This window comes from Miniopterus natalensis, chromosome 11 (assembly GCF_054644295.1).
Source record: "Miniopterus natalensis isolate mMinNat1 chromosome 11, mMinNat1.hap1, whole genome shotgun sequence".
NCBI lineage: Eukaryota > Metazoa > Chordata > Mammalia > Chiroptera > Miniopteridae > Miniopterus > Miniopterus natalensis.
This window is the reverse complement of record NC_142091.1, coordinates 51095992-51116376: the sequence shown is the minus strand read 5'-3', so window position 1 is coordinate 51116376 and position 20385 is coordinate 51095992. Positions and strand designations below refer to the sequence as shown.

Below are 20385 nucleotides of genomic sequence, written 5' to 3'. Positions count from 1 at the left end.
TAGTATGAAGATGTCAGATCTTCCCAAATTGACCTATAGATTTAACACTATCCCAATCAAAATCCCAGAGGCTTTTCTGTAGAAATTAACAAGCTGATCCTAAATTTACAGGGAAATGCAAAGACCTAGAAGTGCAAAAAAAACTTTGAAAAACAACAAAGTTGGAGCACTATCACTTTCTGATTTCAAGATTTACTATAAAGCTTTAGAAATCAAGACAGTGTGATATTGGCCTAAAGATAGAAAAATAGATCAATGAAACCAAATAGAGAGTCCTGAAATAGACCCATATTTTTTCAGGCAATTGATTTTTTACAAAGGTGCCAAAGCAATTTAATAAGGAGAAGAAAGTCTTTTGGGTGTTTTTGTTTGTTTTTTAAACATATATTTTTAATTGATTTCATAGAGGGAAAAGGAGAGAGAGAGAGAGGGAGAGAGAGAGAGAAACATCAATGATGAGAGAGTCATTGATGAGCCTCCTCATGCACACCCCCTATTGGGAATCAAGCCTGCAACCGGGGCATGTGCTCTGACCAGGAATCGAACCACGTTCTCCTAGATCACAGGTCTATGCTCAACCACTGAGCCACGCCAGCCGGGCTGGTGTTTTTTTTGTGTGTGCTTTTTAACGAGGCTAGAACCACTAGATATTCATCAGAGAAAAATAAAATAAAACTTGACTCCATTTTTCAACATATACAAAATATAATCATTTTAGATAGCTTATAGACCCGAATGTAAAAGCTAAAGTTATAAAGCTCCTAGAGGGAAACATAGGGGAATATCTTTGCAACCTTGGAGTTGGCCAAGATTTCTTAGGACACAAAGAGCACTAATGATAAAGAAAGAAATGACAAATTAGAATCAAAATTTAAAACTTCTGCTCATCAGAAGTCTTTAGACTATTAAAACATATTAAGTAAATAAACAGGCATACCACAGACTGGAAGAAATATTTGCAATACATATATCTGACAAAGGGCTTGCATCCAGAATGCATAAAGAACTTCTACAACTCAATTTTAAAAATCCACCAAACAAAAAAGGGGCAAAACACTTGAATGGACACTTTACAAAGGAAGATACACAAAAAGCACATGAAACAGTTCTCATCGTTAGCCATTAGGGAAATACAAATTAAAACCATAATGAGCTATGACTATGTTCTCACTAAAATAACAGGAAGGAAAATGACTGAAAACACCAGGTGTTAGTGCGAATTTGCTGCAGCCAGCACCCGCGTGCAGCGAGAGTGTAAAATTATACCAATGCTTTGGAAAATAGTGTGGCAGTTTCTTACATAGTTAAACATAAATCTACCCTAGGGCCCAATTCCATGCTGACATGTTCATCCAAGAGAAAGACATAGTGGCTTTATTCAAAATAGCCCCAAACTGAAAATAACCCAAATAAGCCATCGACATTTGAGCGGATAAATGAATTACTGTATATTTATACAATGGAATACTGCTGAGCAATAAAAAGAAACAAACTACTGGAAAATGCAACGGTGTGGATCAAGCTTGAATACAGACGCTAAGGAAAGGAAGCCAGATATCATACTAGATGATTCTGTGGTTGTGAAGGTCTAGAACAGGCAGGGTCCATCCGTGCCGAAATGAAGACTCTGGTGAAGGGGGTGGGGGAAGAATCACCTGGGAAAAGCCATAGGGCATGAGGGAATTTTTTAAAGTGACAGAAGTGTTCAATATTTTGAGAGGGGTGTGGGTTACAAGAGGGTACACATTTGTCAAAGCTTAGTAAACTGTATACTTAGAATCTGTGCATTTTACTGCATGTAAATTGTGCCTCACTTTTTAAAAATTAAAAGGAAAAAAAAAACACACAGTGAGGCACCAAAAGCTGACTGGAAGCTCCATATTTAAGGGGGGCCCACCATTTTCTTGAGGAATCCCCCAAACGTCAATTTCTTTAGGGTTTTGTGTTGTTTTTTCTCTTGCCCCAGCCAATTATCAAGAGAAGAATTCTCTTTCATCTCTGGTCTGGGAGGCAAAAACTTTGATGCCACCAACCTGGGAAATAGGCTGGGGAAGAGGCTAGGGGCCCAGTAGGCTTTCATTTAATTTCCCTGTTTCCACTCTGTCTCTCATCCCTCTTGGTCCCCCCAAGATCAAAGCCTCTGATTTGATTTCTCTAGAAACTCTTACCTTTCTCCTTTCTCCTGCTGGGTGGCACTAGGGCAGTCTCAGGACCCCAGGGGGTGGGGAAGGTAGCCATTGGTTTAACTGCTCCTTACACAGACTTGCAACTCCTCCTGTCTCCCTCCCACCACCCCTAAAGTTGTTAATAGGAAACGGGCTGTTCTTGATGTGCAAGTATCAGCTGCCAACCTCTGCTCTGCAAGGTCAATTTCTACACATCCACCCTCACCCCTTCTTCAAAAACTATTGACCCATCTTGTGCCACTGTCATCCCACTGTCAGTCTCTGTCCCTGGGGACTTATACTTACTTTACTCCATTACCAACATTTCACTGTGATTGTGGGAGGAAGCAGGAAAAGAAACATGTGCTTAATCCACTATGTTTTCCTTAAAGCCACTTAACCTTTCTAAGCCTCTATATTTTTATGTGTAAAATGGAAATAACACCACCTTCCTCTCAAGGTTATTATGGGAATTTAATTATAGGCTTGGGCACACTGCCTACTGCTGGGTAGATACACAATAATATTGTTTTCCTGCCCCTCCTTTCCCCATAATTGCATCAGACACCAGCAGTGGGCTGACTCATTGCCTTCCACTTTCAGCCCCAGGCCCGGGCTCTCGATGCTTCCTTGGAGGTCTTCCCTGCCACCCACCATCCATTGCTCCCTCCCCACCCTCTGCAGACCTACCTACATCCTTAAGCACCTGCGTTGTGCCCACCACAGAGAGGAGTATGCAAAGACTTAGAGCTTTGGCCTCTGTCCTCTAGGTGTCCTCAACTTGTGGAGCACCCTTTCCTTAACTGTGAAAGGACCCTCTTGTTCTGAGCCCCCCTCAGGGGACAACTGCAAATGCATGGGATCCGAATGAAAGAAGACAACACTGTCTGCTTACATTTAGTGCTTATTTTGTTCCGCTATACAGATGAGGAAACTGAGGTTCGGGGGTTAACTAACTCACCCAGTAAGTGGTGAAATCAGGGTTCAAGCCTAACTCGAGTCTGTGCTCATAACCATTGTGCGAGATGCCTAGTGGCCCCAGGGCCCTGGAATGGCACAGACAGCCTCAGTGGAACCTGCAGCAATACACAGCATCCAGAAATTCTTAGAAACACTATGGGAAGAGTCATGGGGGGCAGAGGCCAGAGGGTCCCCAACAGGGGTTGTTAGGACAGTACTCGGGCATCACTGGGAACCTTATCCCAGCTCTCAGAAGGATTCTCCATGACGTTAGGAAATGCCTGCCCTTTCTTTACAAGTTGAGACTGTGATAATTTCCCTTCGACAAGCCCCTGTGGGAGGTGTAGAAGCTCCTCACAGGGCATTTGATACAGTCCATGAGCCACTAGGGCAAATACCCCAGGAGGTGATGGGGGTTGAACACTGGAAAGGGTAAGGGAACGAGTCTTCATGGAGCACTACTGTGCAGTGCCGGCTCCTTGCAGCCACTGTCTCATTTAAATCTCACGAGAACCTTGCATGGTGAGTGTTACTACCCTCAATTCACAGATGAGCAAACCCAGACTCAGAAAAATTAAGTGTCACATAGCTAGTTACAAACATTAAGCCCTCCAGACTGTTGGTGCTCTTGGCACAGAGCCAGGACCTGGCGTGACCTGTGAAAGGCCTGGATCAGAGGAGGGCCTGGGTACTGCCTTCTCAGACCTGTCCTGCCAAAAGGCAGCCTAGCCTTGCAGACAAGAAAACTGATGCCCAAGTGGCCATGTAACTTGTCAAAAGTGACCCAGGCCATTAGATATCTTCCTATCTTGTCCTCCTCTTTGGAGCCTGGGAATTGAAAAAGGAACCCCACTCTGGCTTCTGAGATCTAGATGAAATGAGCCCCTAGTGTTGGACAGGGCTTTAGACTCTTGCTACCCAAAGTGTGGTTGCCAGACCAGCAGCACCAGCGTCTCCCAGGAGCTTGTTGGAAATGCAGAGTCTCAGGTGGAGATTCATATGCAAGCTAACATTTCAGGAGCACGTATAGCCCTAGAGACCCCCAAAGGTGCCCAAAGAGGGTTCTCGCTGAATCCTCCATCCCCAATCCCCTCTGTGAGGGAGGCCTCAACCCTCACTTTACAGATGAGGACCTGCTCAGAGCGGTCACGTGAAGAGTCACTGGCAGAACCGAGCCAATCCTCCCATCCCAGTCCACCTCTCCCAGTTCCGCCTGGCCTGCAGCCTTGCCACCATGCTTGGCAGGGAATGACTCCCCACTCCTGACCCCAGAGGCCCTGCCTCTCCCTGTTCTCAGGCTTGTGCACACCAGGACCGTGCCACAGGGGCCTTCAGTGACAAGCACTCTTCCCAATTTCCTCTGGGGCCTGAGTGACAGCAGGTGGTAGTTGGGCCTAGGATCCTGTGCAGGTTCTTAAGATCTCATGGGGTCTCTTGTGGATGCCTTTGCCTGGGAAGGGGCAGGCTCATACTAACACTGTGACCTCTGTGTAGTAGACAAGGACTTGGGCTTCACAGAGCCAGCACACTCTAGTCAATGAGCAGGGTTTGGAGTAAACAGAGCTGGGTTTGAGTCATGGTTCCCAGGACAGACCATTTCCCTCCATCCTGCCCCTTGCCTCAGTTTCTTGGTCTGCAAAATGGGAATAATGGTCCTTCCCTCCTTTCTTCCAGGGATGTTCTGAGATTGAAGGGGATAATAATATCAAGGTGTTTCATAACCAGTAAAGCTCCAACTGACTACCTCTTCCCTTTCCCACCCTAGCAGCCCTGATCTCCCACCCCCATCACTTCCTTTGGCTGCCAGGCCTGGCCCAGGACTTCCAGCTGACCACTGACCTCTGCATGGGCTGAAGGACACATCCCAGCAATGCCAAGTCATGGGACTAACTCTCTTCTCAACCCAGACCTGAAGCAAGACTAGCATCAGGAATGAGACTTGGCAGAGCTGGGCATTGGGCCCCTGCAGCCACCTCAGTGTACAGAGCACCCACGAGGCAACCCACCAAACCCAGCTCGTGTGGACCTCACAGCTTTCATGGCACTGGAGGGACACTCGATGGGGCCTTTATTTTACAGGGGTACCAGCCTGTCACCTGAGGGCTCTGGTCAGACTTTTGCAGGGAAAGAGGTTGGGAGTTGAAACAAGGGTTTCCTCTCTCATGGTCTTGAACCCACTGGACCTCCAGAACCTGTCACACACCCCACTCAGTGCTTCAACTTTGAGACCTTGTTTAATCCTCACAACAACCTGTTGAGGTACTAGGTATACTATTATTCCCATTCTACAGATGAAAAACTGAGCCTCAGAGAGGCTAAGCCCTTCCTTATCCAAGATCTCGTGGTAATAAGCAGGGATGGGTAGAATCCACTTCAGGTTGGCTCTCCCATGCTTCTGCTCTCTTTCAGACTCCTCACTGGCCTTTGCGTTGTCACAGGCCAGCCCTGGGCTAGTGTCTGCCTGCAAGGCTGTGTGAGGTTTTCCCTGACCCTCATTCCACCTCGCGGTCGCAGAGTGAGAGACCATGGCAACACAGATACATACCCTTGGGGACAGGCGCAGCCTGAGAGGCAGGGGCCCCGGGCTGGCACGCTCAGGTTCAGCAGCTGCTGCTCACACGTCCTCTCTCTGCTCAGCTTGGGGTCAGTGTGCAGGTCACTGCAGTTCACGAAGACCTGGCCTGCAGGGCAGGCAGCAGCTGAAAGAAGAGAGGGCGGGTTCTGGAAAGAGCTTGGACATTCAGCAGCATGCTTGGAACACCTGGGCCTGGTGTGGGCTCCTGGGCAGCAGGGTTGGCCAGAGAGACAAGGGGACCCAGCATCTGGGAGCTGCAGGGACAGATGGGACGCTGGTGCATTTTGTGCCCTGGTTGCTCCTGAGGCACTCCTTGGGTTCCCAGAAGCACATCACAGGAAGAGGGAGGGATGTGTGGTGTCACACAATAGGAAAACCACCACAGCTACCAGTTCCAGTTACTGAGCATATTCTCCCCACCAGGCACTGCCCCGGGCACTTCACGTGCATTTTCTTATTTAATCCTGCAACAACTCCATGAGGTATTTTTATCCCCCATTTCCCCATATAATGGAGAGAAGCCACTTCTGCTTTCAAAAGGCATGATAAAAGTGAGAGGAAGTGTCCCAGAGGCACCAGGAGAGGAGTCCAAAATTGGGTAGCCATGCATGTGGCAGGGTGGCCAGAGGACTTTTACCAACAGGAAGTCAGTTTTCATTACCCCTGTTTCTGTGACATAAACCCACTCTCTCTCGCTGGGCTTTCAGGCAAGTTGGCCATGCACACTCACACCTGTGAAAGTGACCTTTGGGGAAATCAATGAAAGGAAGCCGAGCTTCATGCCCTGCCTGTGATGGAACCAAGAGAAAGGGATAGCCACAAGAGATGAAATGAAAGTCCCAAAGAGGTGGCAATGGGAAGCCAGAAGCAGTAAAAGGAAAATGTAGGAATCTGGGTTATGTACAAAAGAGTTAACAAAGGCTCAGAGAGGTGGAGTGAGTTATCCAGGACTGCATAGCTAGTGAGTGTTGGGCAGGATTTGAACCCAGGCTGCCTGACTCTGGAGGCCCTGCTCTTTGCCATCTGCCATATGATTATTCTCTGGTCCCCTCTGTGCTGATCTCCATCCTTAGTGGCCTCCTCTGCCCCAAGAGGCCCTCCCTGAACTCCAGCCCTCTGTTCTATCACCTCCAAGCCCCTCACAGGCTGACCCACCACAGTGCCACCTCACCCCACCTCTATTGCCTGGGAGGTGGCACTCCATCTCAAAGGCCCAGGCTGTCCTCCCCATCTCTGTGACTCCCACATTCAGCACTCAACTGGGCAGAGTCAGCTTCAGTAGACATGTGATTGCTCAGACCGAGGAAATGCAGGACCTAGGGGATAACCGGGGATTGTCCAGACACTCAGCTGGTTGCCCCTGGGAGAGACTGTCTCAGCCTCTCCTGGAGAAGCAGGAAGGACAGCCACTAGGATGGGGCTGAGGCTGGCACAGGATTTCTGGATGCCACCCTCCAAGATGGAGTCTTTCCCAAGAGGGCAAGGAAAACAGAAGGCTCAGTGTAGGGAGTGGCCTCGCCCTGTCCTGACCTGTCCTTCAGCTCCCCACTCTTGTCTGCATAATCTCACCACCATGAAAGAGCCAGAAGAGCCCCCTCCCTTCCAGTTCCCCATACCTGGGGCTCTGCTGTCACAGCTCATGACTCCATCTTTGCAGTGGCTGCAGGGAAAGAGAGGCGCTGGAGTTAGCTGACCCAGTCACGGCACAGCCCAGACACGGATCCCCAGTCACTCCAGGACCCAGAGACCCTGAGTCACTGCACTCAGGTCTGTGGGCTCAGACAGACATCCCCGCTCCCGATCCCTGGCTCCGTGTAGAGGGTGGGTGTCATCCATGGAACGTTCTGCTCAGATGCACTTTCTTCAGTTAGCAATTTCCACGTAAAGAGAAGACAATAACACTGCTGTGTAGGGAGCTCACCAGTGGCCCAGAGAAGGAATGTCGCTGTCTCCAGGGGGATAGTCCACTCCTTGGAAGTGGCAGGAGCATTGGTTCCTATTAAACCCAGGAACAGAGAAAACTGAGCCAATTCAGGAGCTGAGGTAAGAACTGCCAAGGACAGGGACCCACTCCTCAGCCAGTCAGAGGCATGAGGACATAGAGAAGTAATGATATCTACTGTGACATGTGACACATCTCCAGGGAGTGAGGAACCCAGCCTGGCACCAGGGACAGGGGGCAGAGCTGGGCCCCAGATTTGAGGCCTATCCACCAAGCTTGGACGAGAGCAGCCTCACTGGTCTCCATATACTCCCAAAGCCAATCTCACTTGGATGTAAAAACAAGGCCACACTTCCTGTGCCCATGCTGTGTTGGGGACAGGCCCATATTCTTGTACTGGTCATTCACACTCAGCACCTGTTCTAATCACTCAGGCCTATGCCATATAGTTTGTCACATAATTTGAACACCAGGCTAGGCCCTCCAAATATGCTGTGTCATCTGCTCCTCACAGGGATCCTGTAAGGCAGGGATCCTCGCACTGTCTTTCAGTTCCTTGTTGTAGGTCACCTGAGGGCAGACTATTTCTGTGGGTTATAGCCAAATGCAGCATCTGTGGGCTATAGCCAAGTGCAGGCCTTGGAGCAGAGCAGTTGAGGGATGGAAGGAAAGTGAACTCATCCAACCCCAGGCTTCTCAATCACCTTCTCGCCTAGCCCCTCCTTCCATATAATCTACAGAGGCTCCCCTTGCTGGTAATACTAACATCAATGGAAGATGAGAGGGCAGGGCACGCCTGGATCCCAGGGAGGATTCTGTAGTTTAAAAAGGCCTCTGAGCGATTCCAGTATTCCCCCAGAAGAGATCTCTCTCCAGCTCCCATCACTCAGTCGAATACGAAACCATTTTACAGATGGAGAAATAGGCCTGGAGGGGATCAAGGGCCTTGCCTGTCAGCCCTGGGATCCTAGGAGGTCACCACCTCCAGTTCTGCCTTCAGTCCACACTGAGACCATGTCTACGGCCAGCCTCAGGGCCATCCCATCCCTCTGCTTGGAGCATTCTTCCCTCACTTCCCTCAGGTCTCTGCTCAAACGTCACCTCATCAGAAAGGCCTTCCTTCCATGCTCATCTAGGTGACATACAGTGGCCCCTCCCACCCAAAGACTCCTATTCTCACTCCATTTATTTGGCTTATAGCTCTTATCACCACCAGACCTGTAAAGTGTTTATTTGTTTGTTACTTGTCTCACCACCTAGAACATGCGTGCCATGAGGACAGTGTTCTGTTTTGTTCACTGCTGAATTCCAGGACCTAGAAATGTCAGGAACACACTAGGGGGTCAATAAATATTTGTGGATGGAGCAGGGAGGGGAGGGCAGAGAGGCCCTCTTGGCTCTCTGCAGTAGTTCTGTCTCATGGGGAAGCCAGGCTGGAGTGGCCTGAAGAGCCCGAGCAGAAGGGAGAGGTCTGGAGGGGGGTCCGGAGGGCAGAGCCCACCCACCCACCAAGGTCTGCCCTGTGACTGAGATGAAGTAGGGACATGAGAGGCCCAGGCAGACTCCCCAGTCTCAGATGCCCTGAAGACCATGGCCTACTCCCTGACTGATAGAGGTCAAGCCAACCTGCTCACCTGGGGACACAGAGGTCAGCCTGAGTGTCCAGGTAGGTGTCTGGTGGGCAGGCACAGCCTTCCACACACTCATCCTCACTGAGGTCACCACCACAGGCCTCAGGTCCAGCCAGGTCTTGGCAGGTTTGTCCACATGGGGCCACACAGGGGCTGTACTCCTTGGTGGCCTCACAGGACAATGCTGTAGTAGAAAACAGAACTGTGCTTTGTCTGTCTTCCTTGTCCCAACTGTGGAGGGTGGGGTCATCATCCTGATGGGGAGAACTGAGAACCACAGAAGTTAAGACACTCAAGTTCACATAGCAGGTCAAGGTCAGAGTTGGGATTTAAATCCAGTCTGACTCCAGAGTCCCACTGCCTCCCACTATTCAGAATGGCAGAGCAGCAGGGCTGGACTCCCCCTCCAAGTTCAGCCTTGACCCTGCCATTGGTATTTCCTTCTCTTTGCAGGGCATTCCTCTCAGGTAATGAAATTGGGGGAGGCATGGAAATCACTGCCCCCTGACAGCCACATACCCGCCCCATCACTCACACTAGACACACATGCACAGGTGTGTAAGCATACACACATTTCTGCCCCTCTCATTTCCATGCCTGTAATATACTCGGGCTGCGAAGAGCAATTATGCCCCCTCTGAAGCCTCTCACTCAGACAGCCCTTTGTCCAGACTGCCCTCTCTATCTGACTGCTGTCCCACTCCTCCCGGGTCTCCGACCTCCTGTCAGGGCAAGTAGACCCACTGAGACTGTCAAGCTCAGGTGTTCTCACTGAGGCTGCACAGCAAAGCACCTGGGGAGTTTTTTAAACGCTGATGCCCAACCCAGCTGGCAGATACGTTGTTTTTATTGATGTTGAATGTAGCCCAGATATGTGCATTTTTAAAAAGTTCCCATGGTAAATCTAATGTGCCCCAATGTTAAGAACCACTGGTCCTATCCAATCACCTCTAGAGAAACTTTAGCTCAGAGGGGGGCAGGGCCTTACCAGGGACACACAGCAATTATCTACAGGGCTGGAGTAGAACTCAGGCCTCCTGACTCTCAGTACCATTACTTTTTCATTTACTCAACAAACATTTTCCTCAATAGTATGGAGAGTGGGGCCCTGTACTGGGGCTGGGGCACAAAGACAACTAAGACATGGGGAAGTGTGTGGCCAGGGTCGGGGTGCGGTGGGTAGGGGCCAGCTCATGCCCATTGAGCCACATGTGCACCTGAGGGCCACAGCGCCGGTGGTCTTTCAAAAGCTCGCTCTAGCTCTGACCAGAGTGGTGGCAATGCAGGTGCTGAGAAGTGGGTGGGTTTGGGGTTGACAAGACTGACAGGACTTGGAGATGGGCTGGAGGTGAGGGTAAGACAGGAGTTATGTGTCACGTGGCCCAGGTGTCAGGCCTGGGTGACCAAGGGTATGGGGGCTCTTGGCAGAGAGGGAGAGGAAAAGCAGTTTGTGAGGTGGGGATGTTAGACTGAAGAAGGCTGTGGGACACCCAAGACTGGAGTGTAGGGGGGCAGGTGGACACTCAAGTCTGGAGCTCACGCTCCTCCAGCCCCTTCACGTGGGCACACAAGTGTGGCACACTCACCACAGGCTGGCAAGTGGGTCCGGAAGTCGACGGGGAGCCCATGGCGCTGGCACAGGTGGGCATAGTGGGCCAGAGCGGCACACAAGCAGGGCTGCCCACAGCGGCAGGCATCCCGACGGCACTGCTCAAAGTAGGGCACGGGGCTCAGATACGGGGAGCAGGGCGCAAACAGCTCCTCTGTGAGCACGCTGCAGGACTGCACCGCGTAGGAGGCTGCAGACAGGAGGCACAGGGGTGAGGGTTAGGGTCTGGTTTGCCTGGGGCCCAGGCCCAGCCCCTTCCTTCCTCCCTCCCCACAGCTCAGGGGACTGGGTGTGTGTGTGTGTACCTGTGTGCATACCTGGTAGGAAATGTGTGGGTATGGTTTAGTAAGTTTGGACGTGAATATGTGTGTGGCCACGCGCATGAGTATAAATAACTGTAAAGGAGCGTGTATGTGTACGCGTGTTACGCATGTGTACATGTACTCATGCAATGCATTCCACCAGGTATGAATCCATACGCTGGAAGGAGAAACAGGAGTGAACAAAACCAACAAAATTGCTGCCCTCATGGAACATACATTCTGGTCAAAGAAGACCATCACTAAAAAATTTATATAGAAAAGTAGAAAGTGAAGACTCTAAGGAGAGAGAAAGCAGGGAAGGAGGAGAGAGACTGCAAGGTGGGTCAGGAGGGAAAATTGCAATTTTAAATCAGGTAGTCAGGAAGGCCTCAGTGGAGAGATAATGTTTGAGCAAAAACTTGGAAGAGGTAAGAAAGGTGTTTACTGAGGGAAGAGCATTCCAGGTGGAGGGACCAACGAGTGCAAGGCCTGGAGAGGAAAGCAGACCTGGCTGTGTGGGGAGAGCAGCAAGGAGGCAGTGGGGCTGGAGCAGCAGAGGGCAGGGGGAGGAAGAGGTGAGATAAGGGGATAGACAGAGGGTACAGAGCCTGGTGGGGCCACTGTGGGACGCGGGCTTTTGCCCTGAGACTGAGGCGCCAGTACAAATGTGTGTGTACCTGACAGTAGTAGAACGTGAAGCTTCCTGTCTGTGAATCCTCCCCAGAAGGGAACCTCAGTTTCTTAGCACTCCTGCCCAATTGGACCAGCGGCCTCACGCCCAGAGTTCCCATCTCCTCTCTCTCAAACCAGTCCCACTCCACCCCACTCCCTCTTCCCCCCAACTCACCAGCTTGCAGGTGCACATCACAGGGGTCCAGTGGGGAACCAGGGACCAGCGGGGAACAGGCAGACAGTGTTTTCCAAGAATTGCCAAACAGTTGTGGGGTGCTCTCAGGCACACCCACCGGGGACCTGCGGCCATGACATAGGCACACTCACACACTTGGTCATGTGGACCCAGGTGAACATCCAGCATACACCCAGGGAAGCACCCACCTGATCGTGTACACACACACATAACCCAGTAACACCATAGGCCCATGTCTACCACTTGGACACACCTTTCACACACATACACACATACACACACAGAGCACAGATACATGCCAGGCATGTGAGCAGCCAACAGGGTCCACACCACCACATTCAAACAATTATGACTCTGTGTGCACACATCCACCACATTTAACAGGTTCCACAGGGACTCAAAATGGGCTTGGGGCCACACACTGCCCTACCTTCTCCACCCCCCACCCCCTCCCCCAGCTCTTCATGCCAGAAAGACAAACAGGAACACTATGAACCAAACTTCACTGGGTGAAGACTTCTTCCTCCTTCCCCATGGGCAGTTCCTGAAAACTCCTCTGCCCTCCCTCTCTCTAGTAAGAGACAGTCACAGGAGGGGCAAGAGAAAGAGGAAGGGGGAGAAGCATGTTTTCTAAACATCACCAGTCTCCAAGCCACCAAACCCGGGAGAAGGAAGAGCGCTCTCAGCGTCCATAGGGGGCAGGCTTCGCCCACATTACTGCTCCGGGCAGAGCGTGCTCAGGTTATGAAGAGCAGTATCTCCGCGTGGAGTGCACGCTTAGGAGGGTGGAGCAGCTCACACAGTAAACCAAAGTCTGCCCCCGCCACCTGGCCAGCTGCCCTAACATCAGCCCCACCAGGCAAGACAGAGAAGAACGCTGCATTTTTAGGTGTGCAGACATCGAGAAGCTCTCAGCTTTTCCCTGTACTGGTTTTCCCAAACAAATCTGAATTCTTCTTTCTGACTAAAGAAAGCCTCTTATGTTTCCTTCTGTATCGCCTAATGCTGCACCGACCCGAACCTCCAGTCTTCAAAATCAACCCTTTGTTCTTATTTCTGGAAAGCTTGACTCCTGTTCCCTCCCAACTTCCTAAACTGTGTCCACTCCCAGAGAGTCCTTCTCTAAACTCTCAGTCAGCCCATGGGAACCAGCCTTCCCCTGAACACTGGAAGGCTCACAGGGTGCGAACCTCAAGCACCAGGCAGAAAGTTAAAGGGTTAGACTGGCCTGGTGGGACAGAAAGCAGGGGTTTGGGCATCATTGGCTCACTGGGGATTACACTCATCTCAAGGTGTTCACAGTCAATCAAAGCAAACAACCATGAGCTAACTCAAACCCCGACTCAGGTCTACCATTTTTAAGAGTTCACTGTAAAACTGTGTTTCTCGAAGTACGTACCGCCCATAGGCCTCATCTACTAGAATCACAGTGGTGCTTATTAAAAATGAGATTCTTGGGCCCCAACCTAAAGCAGATTGTTAAGGATCAGGACTCAGGAATTAGCATTTTAACAAGCTCTGCAGGTGAATCTTCTGCACAGAGAAGACCAAATCACTGCCTTAAAGAAACACACTTAAATGTAGAGAAATAAATAATCAGTGGTGAATGTCAGGCACAGCGAGAGCCCACAGGAGTTTGGGAGATAGGATACTCGACCCTACGGGGTCCTTCTCCCCCCGCCCTCCTGTCCCAGGGCAGGGGCACGTACAAAAAGTCGTCCTGCGTGTTGCCGTTGAAGGTGCCACAGAGGCCCACTGTGTCCTCCGCCCATCGCTGGTCCACCTGCAGGTAGAGGCGCAGGCCCTCGCGATCGTAAAGCACCCGCACGCCCACGTTGGTCCTCACCCGCAGGAACACGGAGGCCAGCCTCCGGACCTCAAAGGCATCTGGGCACAGGACCGGAAGGGGGTGTGGGAAGCTGGGCCAATATGCAGCCCACCCACCACCACACCTGTGTGACGCCCCTGGATCTCCAGGCCCAGCCCAGATCTTACACACAGTGAAACCCTGCCAGGGGGTTGGTGTGGGGACCCTCGAGGAATCCTGTTCAATGATGAAATCAGGACCCAGGGATAACCTACTGTGGCAGCCCCAGCTGAGAAGTGTCTTTTAGCTTCAAGTGCCTATGAAAGCTTTGCCTCCCTAGGTAACTGGTATGCTTCCTTCTCTAGCAAAGGAGAATTTCCTACCTGCCCATTCTTTTCACAATGGCCACTAGGAAGCTCGCAGTATGACTTTAGATATAATCGTAGCAATTTTAAATTTTAGATGCAATTGTAGTGAATTTTATGCCCTTTGTGGCTCATACTTCTTTGGCTTCTTTATCTCTGTGTCCCCACTCCTCTCAATCTTGAACCCCTGTTCTTTTTTCTTTTGAATTTTCTCTGGTGCTATTTTATTCCTTAATAGTTTTGCCATTTTTGTTGGATGTGCCTCCTATGAGCTACCATGAATCCCTTGTGGAATCAGACAGAAGAGTGGGTAATTAGTAGACAAATAGTGAGCGTAGGGATGGAAAACAGCCCCATTCATATCCTAATGTTAAGTGAAGCCATCAGACTGCTATGAAGCCTGTCATGTTGGGGTGGGAAGAAAGATCATTTTACGAGTCCAGAGTCCATGTTCTTGGGACCAACATGGCCCCTGACCTGATTCACCCAGTATTAGAATTTGAGCTCTTGCCCGTGTGGCAGTGCCTCTGGCCAGAGGAGCCTGGAAGAAGCCTGGGCAGCCAGCTCCCAGCCAGCTCCCGTTTCCCAAAGCCGTACCGTCTGTGTAGGGTGGAGTGACCTTGTACTGGTCAAACAGAAGGACATCCCCCGCTCGGGTCAGGGTCACCTGCCTCCGAGGGTCCTGGTACAGAATCACTGACACCGACTGGACACAGACTCCATCCTGATTCTGGAGAGACAGGAAGGCCAGTGGGGAAGAATTAGTCCATCTGTCCTGCTGGTCCCCACAGAGCCCTCCAGGAGCAGAGATTCTAGTGCATTTTGAAGCCAAAAGCAGGCTCCTCAAAAAACTGAGTCATGGGGGAAAAGTGACGTTTGAGCTGAGGTCTACAGGATGCATAAACTAGTTGGGCAAAGGTAGAAGGGGAGGAGGGAGACAACCAGGCAGAGAGAATAGCTTGAGCAAAGTGCCCTGACATGGGAAGGCATTTAATGCATTCGAGGACATAAAAGGAGACTAGAGGGGCAGAGCCCACTGGGTAAAGTGTTTTAAGATAAGGTTCAAGAGGTAGACAGGGGCTAGCTTAGGCACAGCGGACACAGCTCAGGGGTCACCTCCTCTAGGAAGCCTTCCTTGACCCATCCTTGATGCCCAGGTAAAATAGCAACAAGGAAAATTTCCTCCATGGAGATCTACCCTGTACTCTCCACACTGTCACAGCTCCTATAACAGAGTGGGTTATGGGGTCACTTGTCTGCCTCACCCACCAAAGTATAAGGCCCAGAAGGGCAGAGCCAGGCTTAATTCGTTCCAGTCTCCAAGACCTAACACAGCTTCTGGCTCAAGTAGTTGTTCAGTATTTGCGGAAGGAAGGAAGGAAGGAAGGAAGGAAGGAAGGAAGGAAGGAAGGAAGGAAGGAAGGAAGGAAGGAAGGAAGGAAGGAAGGAAGGAAGGAAGGAAGGAAGGAAGGAAGGAAGGAAGGAAGGAAGGAAGAATACAGAGATGTTGAAGATACAATCCAAGGAAGCAGAGAAGGTTAGGTTGAATTAGAGCCATGTTACAGATTTTTTTTTTAAACACTGAGGCCCAAGAACAGGAAGTGACCCTCAGATGTTCTAGAGCCAGAACCCAGTCTCCTGTGCATTGCTCTGCCCAAGAACAATAAACAGAAGGTTCAGTGGGCTGTAGAAAGACCTGGGGCCCTACCCTAAATCCCCCAGTCCTTACCAGGCCACATGGGGCATTCTGCAGTGTCACTGTGAAGGTTCCCGAGGAACGGCTCTTGGCCAGGATGTACTGACACGTGGCAGGGAACGTGTACCGGCGGCCATCAAAGGTGGTGAAGTGGATGTCGCCAGTCACTGAACACTCGGCTGAGGAACAGAGAAATGTGGCTGCCCCATGGGGACAGCCTCTGCCCTGCAGGCTCTGAGCAGAAGGAGGGGACAGCCCCCTGTCCTCAGGAACCAGGACAGTGTCTGGGGCCCTGGCCTGCCCTTTGAGAGCCCTGGTCCCTGGGGAGACGCAGCCCTGCCCTGGGCAACTCCCTCTGACAGGAGACCAGGCTTTGAGCTTGAAGGCCAGTTTTGGTCCAAGCCGTTCAAGCTCAAGAAGGTCCTTAGATAGATAGAATCCCATGAAAAACCATCCCTGGTGGGATGGGGCAATCGCTTAATCAGGCAAAGCACTCTGAAGAAACGGAGGGTGGTTGAGCCAAAAAACCTGAGTGACCCCCCAATCCTCCACCCTGGCCCCAACAGCAGGCCCAGAGCTTCCCTACCCCAAAAGTTGTGAGTTTAGAGGAAGGGGGTGGAGTCCAAGGTGGGGAGTCAGGTGTACCTGGGCAGACAGATGTGCTGCATACCCACTTGCCTGCAGCGCATGTGCTGAAACACAGAGATAAAAAAGGCAGAGGCTCACCCTTTCAGGCCTGGAAGAGATGCTGGGGGGGGGTGGCAGGGCCCACAGAGCTCCTGCCCCCAGCCCTCAGTCTTCCCATCTCTAAAATGGGTAGTAGAGATTCACCCACAGATTAGATCTAAAGACATCTGTGACTTGGAGATGCTGAGTGAGTGCCCTCATGTCATCAGGGCCCCCAGACTCCAGATGGGCAGCCCTGATGGGAAGCCCTGGAATTTACCACCTCCTCCTGCCCCCAGCAGTGGACACAGACCAGGCATTGCAGTCTTCTTTCACCACAGAGCCAGTCGGGTACAGGGTCCCGTGGAACTCACAGGGACAATCAGCTGGTGCCACACAGCCTCCATCCTCGAAGATCAACCCTAGGGTGACAGCAAAGGCCCACTTAACTCACCTCTGCTCCTGTTCTAAACCTTTCATGGCCCCCCAGGGCCTGTGAGAAAGATTCCCACATCCAAGCTCCTGCATCACTGAGCCCACTCTCAAACTTTCTCCTATATAAATCCTTGGCTCAAGCCAGATCTGAACCCCCTCTGAGTAAATAATCCCACCTCCAGAACTTTGCTCAGAGATCACCCACCCGAAACAACCTGCATACGTTCTAGCTTCTCCTTTCCACCTCTCAAAAGCCTGTCACTGTATGTAGAACCAGCATAGGTACCACCTCCTCCAGGAAGCCTTCCCTGACAATCTCTCCCACCACTGACTTCTTGTATTTCTTCTGTGTGAACCCCTGAGCTGGTCCTCACCACATGTACCTAAGAGTGTAGTCACATGTGTAAGTGTCTTATCACTGCTACCAGATTCTGATCCCTGAAGTCAATGACGTATCTTTATAATTTTTATCCCATGCCCTGCCTAGCTGAGTGACCTGCACACTATAGATGTGCAGCAAAGTTATACACAGTGAAAAACAGTATGTGGATAAATGTTGAGACAAATGCATGTGTGATGAATGAATGAATGAATGAATGAATGAATGGATGACTTGTCCTCATCTACACCTTAAAAAGCTCAAACACCAAAAAATGAAATACCTCTCAAAAGCCCCAGTCCCGCCTCCAGCCTCACCTCCCTTAACCCATTCACTCATTTGTTCACTTATTAGTTGTTTGCTCCTTCATTCACCCACAAACAGGCATCCTCCAAGTCCCTGCTTCACGCTCATCCATGCCAAGCCAGGTCAGGCACCCACTCCATCCCCAGCCTACCATTGGGGCAGTAGCAGCCGTCCACACAGGCGATCTCGCTGTCCACGCAGGCCGCCCGGGGCTGGCAGGAGGCGGGGCAGCAGGCGATGCACTCATTGTAGGTAAAGGCCTTCTCCTTACAGTGCACGGCTTGGGGGGAAGGGAGCAGTGTGGCCTGTCAGCTCCTTACTCGCCCGACTCTGCCAAGACCCACCTAGCCCCTACCCCAGGCCCTGGGGCAGCAGTGGGAAGGCTTTGATTTTCCTGATCCTTTAGTTCCAATGGGAACACTGGGCGACCAGGAAATGGGCGAGAACCACCCTCACCCCAATCTATGGCCCTAGGCCAGTCCATCTCGCTCTAAGCCTCAGTTTCACATCTGTCACAGGAGAATGGGACCTTAGGGCTTAAAGCACTCACTGCAGGTTCTGAGCAGTACAGGACATTGAGCTGAGACCTGAGAATGCCACCCACAACCCTAGGACAGAGCTTGTCTAAACCCCTCCCTGCCTACCATCAGGCTGCACCTACTGCATTGCTGGAGCTGGGTCCTCCAGCCCTGCAGGGGCCGCCCCGCCTGGGCACATGCCCGAGCATACTCCGCCAGTGCCCGGCACCAGGTGGCTTCATCACCCACTGACCTGTGCAGGAAAATCGAGGGTAATACAGGAGCAAGATCCAATCTGCCACCAGCCCTCTAGCATTCTATAGAGACTGCAGAGCTCAGAGCACACACAGCTGGGAAAGTAACAGGGAGGGCATCTAGGTGTACAGAACCCTAGGCTGCAGGCAGGACAATGAGGGGGTCAGCCTCCATTTCTGAGCCTCGGTGACTGGGAAGCTCTGTCCCATCTACACAGATAAAAATTTCAGAGCTTAGGGAGGCCTATCTGTCAGTCCCTGGGATTGTCAGTCTCAGTGACCCATGTGCCCCATCCCAATACTAGGAGGCATCTCCCCACCACCCAACACTACCCCCAGTCCTGGCATCCCACTCACTGGCAGAGATCGCTGGTACAGCTGGCCGCGAAGGGCAGAGGGCTGACGTAGGCGTGGCAGGCATCAAAAGGGGGCCTCAGCAGCACCTCACACCTGTCATACACACTCTGCGGCAAAGGCCAGGAGCTGGAGCAGGGTGCCAGCAGGACCACGCACAGCCCTCTAACTTTACCAGCCCCACATGGAACCCCAACTTAGGCCCAGGGAAGGCGGAGGAGAGGAAAGGTCCCATGGGCACCAACAACCCTGGGCACCTGCAGCCAGTGACTTTTCAAGAGGTAGATGGGAAGCCAACTTAAGCCAGGCATGAGGATGGGAGGTAAGGAGCCAGGATTGGGGTATCTCCCCAGGATCCCTACCTGCATAGTTCCCGGGCTCTGCTGCAGGCACGGAGGGCGAGGCAGGGAGGAAGTTGTGGGCCCTGGAGGCTGGTTGGGGGCCTGCTCTTGCCAGCTGTGCACAAACTCAGCCACATCATCCGTCAGCTTCCCTGTAGGGAGAACTAGCATGACCACAGGTGGGGGCAAGGGCAGGAGTCACAGAGGGCTCTGAGGGAAGGCAGGTGGAGCCAAAGAGATGCCCAGAGGTGGTCAAGGAGTTGAAGAATCCAGCCTCCTGCCCTGGCCTGTTTTGCTTAGTGGTCAGAGCGTCGGCCAGTGATATAAGGGTCTTGGGTTCAATTCCTGGTCCAGGGCACGTGCCTCGGTTGCAGGCTCGATCCAAGGCCCTGGTCAGGATGCATGTGGGAGGCAACCAATCGATGTGTCTCTCTCACATCGATGTTTCTCTCTCTTTCCCCCTCTCCCTCCCTTCCACTCTCTCTAAAAAAGAAAAAAATCAATGGAAAAATATCCTCAGGTAAGGATTAAAGAAAACACAAAACATCCTAATCTGCATTTCCAACAGAGCCACTCTCCTGAGAAAGCTGTTTGGTGACAATAGTCAAGAAGGCTCAAGATCCTCTAGTGGGTCTCTGCTGCTCCAAACTCAGGGGAGGAAATGGAGAGATAACAGTATGTAAGCCTGGACAAGGAGACTCAGTTTCCCCATATGGGAAAGAGGGCAAATAATCCACCCATGAAATCATTTAATAGACTATATGGGGTGATGCACATAAAGTGTTCAATGTGCTGCAGGTGCTCAAGGGTGTCTCTTCCCTTCTTCGGGCCAGGGTGGCCAGGGAGGCCAGGACTTGGCCCTGCACTATTCACTTTTACCCTTACACCTCCTCCATAGGGATCTTCAGCTCTAGCTGGGCCCTTTCTCTTCTTGGAGGTCTGGCCTTCCATCCCAGCCCCCTACACATGCCTTACTGGGTTAATCCCACCCAGCAAAGTGCCCAGTAAACCCTCACACAGCCCTAGTAAGAATTCTCATTATAACTATGAGAAACTGAGGAAACTGAGGTTGAGTGATTAAGAACATGCCCGAGGTCACACACTTGGGAGGAAGGGGCCCCTGGCCTCCCACTCGTCTTTAGTATCATGACCCAGGGTTCTTCCTTAAGGCCCTCCCACGCCTCTCAGGCTGACCTGTCCTCCACCAAAATC

The 20385-nt window shown here is 51.4% G+C and overlaps 1 protein-coding gene across 1 annotated transcript in view; it reads right to left on the bottom strand.

The window, feature by feature from the left end:
- OTOG (otogelin) overlaps positions 1–20385 on the bottom strand; it is a 70082-nt gene that overhangs the window by 41146 nt on the left and 8551 nt on the right. The window contains exons 7-21 of the mRNA XM_087822278.1: positions 19195–19325; positions 18836–18942; positions 18368–18477; positions 17858–17986; positions 16900–17008; positions 16566–16612; positions 15954–16099; positions 14822–14954; positions 13762–13939; positions 12032–12156; positions 10860–11072; positions 9277–9457; positions 7622–7696; positions 7317–7360; positions 5671–5824 (exon numbers count right to left, since the gene is read on the bottom strand). Of these exons, the coding sequence (XP_087678404.1) occupies positions 5671–5824; positions 7317–7360; positions 7622–7696; positions 9277–9457; positions 10860–11072; positions 12032–12156; positions 13762–13939; positions 14822–14954; positions 15954–16099; positions 16566–16612; positions 16900–17008; positions 17858–17986; positions 18368–18477; positions 18836–18942; positions 19195–19325 (1882 nt within the window). The remainder of the gene's footprint in view (positions 1–5670; positions 5825–7316; positions 7361–7621; positions 7697–9276; positions 9458–10859; positions 11073–12031; positions 12157–13761; positions 13940–14821; positions 14955–15953; positions 16100–16565; positions 16613–16899; positions 17009–17857; positions 17987–18367; positions 18478–18835; positions 18943–19194; positions 19326–20385) is intronic.